This window comes from Mytilus californianus, unplaced genomic scaffold (genome assembly GCF_021869535.1).
Source record: "Mytilus californianus isolate M0D057914Y unplaced genomic scaffold, xbMytCali1.0.p SCAF_9, whole genome shotgun sequence".
Classification (NCBI taxonomy): Eukaryota; Metazoa; Mollusca; class Bivalvia; order Mytilida; family Mytilidae; genus Mytilus; species Mytilus californianus.
The window spans coordinates 93666834-93672833 of NW_026262745.1; the positions used below are offsets into that span (position 1 = coordinate 93666834).

Sequence of the window (6000 nt, forward strand, 5' to 3'; positions counted from 1 at the left end):
TGAACTGTGAAATCGGGTTCTACACCAAACTTGGCGTATATATATATATCAACCAGTCTTGTTAAAAAGAGACAAAAATTCCCCATAAGTTTTAATTACATATAATAACATAACATGTATCAGTATATTTCATTAGAATCTGTAATGTTGATTGGCAGACAATAGTCAAGAGTCATTCCTGAATTTAAGTTTTATTTCTCAATAAAATGCAAGGTTCATAATGTTCAGCACATTCTCATGATAACTTCACTACAATGCCAAGGAATTAAAGGAACATTTAATATATATTTCGTAATTTCATTTTATTTATGGAGAGGGAATGCATGACAAATTTATAGTGTGTAACAACATGAACAATTTGACATTTTTTTGCATTTTATTTTTAAAATGAAACTCAAAAAAACTCAAAAAACTCTACTGTATATAAAAAATAGTATATTCTGATTAAAATTGCAAACATTAAAGTTCTTATTAAAAAAAATGTAACTTTGAATAATCATCTTTGAATAGGAGACTAAAAAAATATTTTTTTTTTCATTTCCAATTGGCACAGGAGTGGTAATTCTTTTACTTCAAGTGTGCATTAAATAACCCAAATTATTCAGTCCTTCCCCAATCAATTCTAAGTGTTTTAAATATGGAAGCAATATACAGTTAGGAAAAAAAAAATTGCTTCGCTGAGCGCAGCTGGATATGACTGCAGAGGTCCAACCCTGAACAGTTGGGGCAAAAATGGACACAATATTTGCGCTTGATACAGGTCTGAATTTGGATTGTAATTAAATATTTGACACATAACAGGTTTCTGACACAGAATAACTGTAGTCAAAGAACTTAGAATTGGTTATATGATTTGAATTTATATTCAATTTTTTGCCTTTGTGCAATACACTATGCTGTTGTGTATTGACCCCCACCCCTACTTTTTTTTTGCAAAATAAAATAATAATTTCTTTTTAATTTGTGAAATCTGAAATAAGAAAACATTGACCCCCAACAATTTCTTTTTATCCCCCCCCAAATTTTTTTTTCACCTCCCCCCCCCCTTTTTCCCCCAAAAAAAATTCTTTCCCTCAATAAATGGTCATAATCTCAATTCAAATTTCCAATGGAGTTGCAACCATAATTACCCATTTAAATACATCATAAAAGTCTTAAAATAGAAAATGACATACATAATCATGGCTAAAATTAATATTCCTTAATAGCAACTTCTAAAAATAAATTGACAGCTAATCATCTCAAGACAATACAACATTTCTTTATACATAATTTAAAAGCAGTGTAAGGGAGGTGATCAAAACGTGTTTGGATTACCTCTCTTACACTGCTTTTAAATTGTCTTAAGTAATTGTCCATTTACCAGGACAACCTTGTTTTTCCCCCTTTTATGCCCCTAATTCCTAAACGGTTTGAGCAATAACCCCCCAAAGCAAATTCTAACCATCCCTTTGTGGTATTGAAATTTGTGGTACAATTTCAGAGAGATCCATACACCGTTCCACAAGTTATTGTCTGGAAACTAGAAAAATGCTTATTTGGGCCCCTTTTTGGCCCTTAATTCCTACACTGTTAAGACCATAACCCCCAAAATCAATCCCAACCTTCCTTTTGTGGTTATAAACCTTGTGTTTAAATTTCATAGATTTCTATTTAATTATACTAAAGTTATTGTCTGGAAACCAACTGTCTTCGGACGACGCTGACGACGACGTGATACCAATATACAACTGCAAAATTTTTTGTAAAAAAAATTACCCTCATAAATTTTACCATCCCCTTTTCCTTGCTTTCCTACAATTTAAGCTTGTGTCATATATGTACATATATAGATATAGGAAGATGTGGTATGAGTGCCAATGAGACAACTCTCCATCCAAGTTACATATGTATGTAATCAGTATCTTCAATAGATTTGATATCCAATAGTTAAAATGGTTACATATAATTTCTTTTTGGTGTATCCATGGCAACAATCTGCATTTATTTGCTATAAAATATTGCAAAAAGGGGGGTAAAGATGTCACATATTTCCGCAAAATTTGGCCAAAAGTAAAATTTCAATCCCTTGGAATGATATCTTTTCTGAAACTGTTTACATATACATATATCTATCAAGAGATCAAATAAAAATCATATGTCTTTCGTCTCATTTTTTTGTAAAATTGGGTCAAAAAGTTTGTGTGAAAAAAAAAGTGTTTGTAAACATTACATTAATTTCTGGACCTATGGCCAGTCTAGCTATAAAAATACGGACAGTCAAACAAAAAATAGCCCATAAAACATGTAAATCTTGATGTTCTTATAAACCCACTTTGAAGGCTAAATTATATATATTATAGTCATCAGCTGTCTATAAATGAATTTTATAGCACAATAACTTTCATATTTGAAAAATCCACATGGGCCAAATGTGAAACCACACTCCTAACTGTGTATTGCTACCTATAGCAATCGAAGATCAAAGAAAAATAAAGACTGACTTATTTGGGTAAGCATTAATAAAATTAATTGTATTAAAGTGTGCATTAACAGAATTCAATCATTTAAAGTATTTAAGAATTTCATCTGTATTTCAATCCTGATGCAATAGGAAATAATATCAATGAAATATTGTCTATGAACTACATGAGGGTCTGGATCGGAAGTCCTTCATTTCTGTATTCCTTAATTTTCTAGATAATTTTTTATCTAATCTTTACATTTCTGTCCATTTTTCTCTATTCTTTATATTTTTGCACCCCATTATTCACTATTCTTTAGTTTTTTTGCCCTTTATTCTGCACATTTTGTTTATCATTCACTATTCTGTAAACCCCTTCAAGACCCTACTAAATGTATGTTAAACACCAGTGTAAGAACAAGGGAGACAAGAAAAAATCTTTTTCCAGTCAAAGAAAAACAATACCATGGCAAAAAAATAACAACAAAACTTTTAAACACTTCACAGAAAACTCCATGTACTAATACTGGGAACTTTTTTTCACATTTTTGGACAGTGAGATAGCCACTATATAAAGACTGTAATAACATATCATGTGCCAACAATGTAAACAATGATAAATGGGGCAATTCAGAAATTAAATTCCATAGTTGTTGAGGATGTACACCTCTGAGGAGCCAAAAATTTCTAGAATTAAACTTTTTTTCTTAACCTGATTTTTGGGTTTATATGACCATGATGACTGTAAGAAAGTAACTGATGAAGAAAAAAATCATATGGTGGTCCACTTCTTTTTTTGCTACGGCCATTTGAAAGTACCCTAATTTTAATGATTTTCCCATATTTTATCAATCTTTACCCACTTTTGGGCTACCATCATGAAATAAATTACAGTTTCACAATTAAACTTTTTTTCATACTTTCACTATAGATCATGAAGATGAAGTGGACCAATCTAGATATACATTTAACTTAAAAAAAAACTATAGGTTTGTGCTAATTCTAGAAAGCTTTATAAAATTTTGTTGCTTTTTTCGTGTCAAATTGACCATGCTGTCAATTTTGTAAATTTGGGATTTTTTTCTATTTTTTAAGAACAAAAAGCATATATATTATTTCAACTTCTTTGATATAAATGATTGAAAAAATACATTTCTCTAATTTTCATGCTTTTTTTCACATTTCTCGAACTGCATGAGATAAATATTTCTCCTCTCTAAAGAAAACTTTGTTCTCAGCAAATGATTGGTCGAAATTTAATTATGACGTAAAATTTTCTTGGTCTCTTCTGAATTTCCTACAAATGGCGACCATATCTGATGACATCACATATAAAGAACACAATTTTCTGCAAATCTTTGAAAAGGAAGGATAAACTTTGTTTAGATATCGTTAGAGAAACAGATTCCACCACTATAACCCGTGTAATACGATATTTCTCCATTCTCAACGCTTTAAATGTTAGAATTTAACTGTCTCTAGTGGAGAAATACAAATGTATTGTAACACTTGATGCAGTGGTGGAATCTATATATATATCTAAGAATTTAAAAAAAAAAATTGATATGGGATGTATATATATTTGGTAAAATCATTTCTTTGTACCCCTCACCCATTTTCTCAACACTTTGGCTGATGACACTGACGGGATTAATGGTTAAAAAATTTGTAAATTTCATTACTTAAAAACTACTTATTGAAAGTACACAATTTTTCACAGAGTTTAGTTTGATTACATTGTATAATATTTATTAGATTCATTAATATTTTCCACTTGTATTGTTTGGAAATATTTTCGTACGAGATTTCAACCAGACTGAAACATCAGAAGAATACATCCTTATTGCTTTTGAATATAAATAACATTTGGTCATGCAATAAGAACCTTAAAAACACGGACCTCCTGCAAAGACAAAAGTGAATAAATATCTACATATCACAAACAAGCGCATTCAAAATAACATTCATAATTTACCACAGGCAATGCAGTGTAGCAATATCTTTTAATAGCCAAATTACTTGGTCACAAATACACACTTAACAGTGCTAGTCAAGTAAAATATATTTTATATCCTTTGGAAAAAAAAACAATACTATCTGTTAATGATAAAAAAGCTACAAACTTTTTTTTGAATGGCTGACTTCTGTTCCATTTACATGACTCACCTGAAAGTTTCACCTGTTTATCACAACTATCATAAGTGACCATGCAAAAACCTAAAAATAGCCACCAAAATGTAAACATTAATCACGTGATAAGCCGATAAGAACACGTATCATCAAAAATGTCTGATAAAATATTCATCACCACAAGTTAATCATACGTGTAAGAGATATATGCACAGAGACACAATCACTGTGACACACTATACATATATTGTATTGCATTGACATCAATAGCTTCTGGGGTTTTGATATCCTGGAACTTCTTTGTAAACAAATCTCTTTCCACGTGTACATCAGTAGAAATACACCTAAATTTTTCAGTTTATGTGATCTTACCATTGTAAAACATTCTGCTACAGTCATAGATGGGTTCAAACTGGAAATGAAAAGGTTTAAGAGAAAATCAAAGGAGAAATAAAATTTCTGTTGTGGAACCGAATTTAGAGAGTAAAAGTTAAACCGATTGCCGTTTGGACGCAATATAATTCCGTACTCTTTCAAGGGTTGGGGTTGTCTCTCTTCGGCAACAGATCAGTAAATATTAAAAAAGATGGAAGGTTCTTTGATGGTCTTGCAGAGGCGGATTTAGGGTGTGGGGGGAGGGGGCCCGGGCCTGTTGTGGGAAAAATTTTGTTGTTTATTTAGGGAATCGCTGAGGCATGACTGGACTGGGCCCCGGCCTCTTATGGCAGTCAGTGCCATCCTTTTTTGAAAATTTCTGGATCCGCCACTGGTCTGAACTGGTACTAGGGGCCGTCTTGGAATGGCAATGAGGTGTGAGTAAAACTGGAATCCGCTTGAATTTACGATAAGTGTTTTGGAAATTCGTAGAAAAATTAGAAATTTTACCACATGTACAAGAATTACGGACATTTCAAGGCGAGATAACTCGTGTTACTTTTCTATTCTGGTTCCCATCTTGTTCTCATCGTCTGGTGACCAGTAGATAAGAATAAATAACTCCCCTAAACGAACACCCCGCCAATAGATGTCACTTTGACGTTACGCCTATAGGGTAATTTATGATATTAGCAGTTATACGATAATTCCGAACGCAGTTTGATTTAAGAAAGAAACCCCGCGTACACTATACACAGATGAATGATTTAGAAATTGCCGATAGGAAAGAAATAATTAAAAAAAGAAAAGTTTTGAATGCCCTATGATGTAGAAAGAATATTTTCTGTTAACGATGGTTCAAAAGAGATACGTTTACATGTTATTATATTTCCTATATTTATAATATATGTATATCTCTTGATCAATACTTTTTTTAATTTTTTTTCTTAATCTAGTAAATTTTCTTATTGTATGAAATTTGTAACCCTGTTTATACTACCATGGAAGTAATATTTAAATATTACTTCCATGATACTACACACGACCTTTTC

General features: G+C 31.5%; 1 protein-coding gene across 2 annotated transcripts in view; it reads right to left on the minus strand.

The window, feature by feature from the left end:
- The window catches only part of LOC127716330 (magnesium transporter NIPA2-like), a 28085-nt gene extending 23007 nt beyond the window's left edge, over positions 1-5078 (minus strand). Inside the window, exon 1 of one of the 2 annotated variants that reach the window (XM_052222493.1) lies at positions 4946-5078. In XM_052222493.1, coding sequence (XP_052078453.1) covers positions 4946-4972 — 27 coding nt within the window. In that variant the 5' untranslated portion in view covers positions 4973-5078. Of the gene's footprint in view, positions 1-4609; positions 4712-4945 lie in introns of those variants that run through there. The other variant, XM_052222494.1, reaches the window with a different exon arrangement.
- Between the last annotated feature and the right edge of the window lie 922 nt (positions 5079-6000).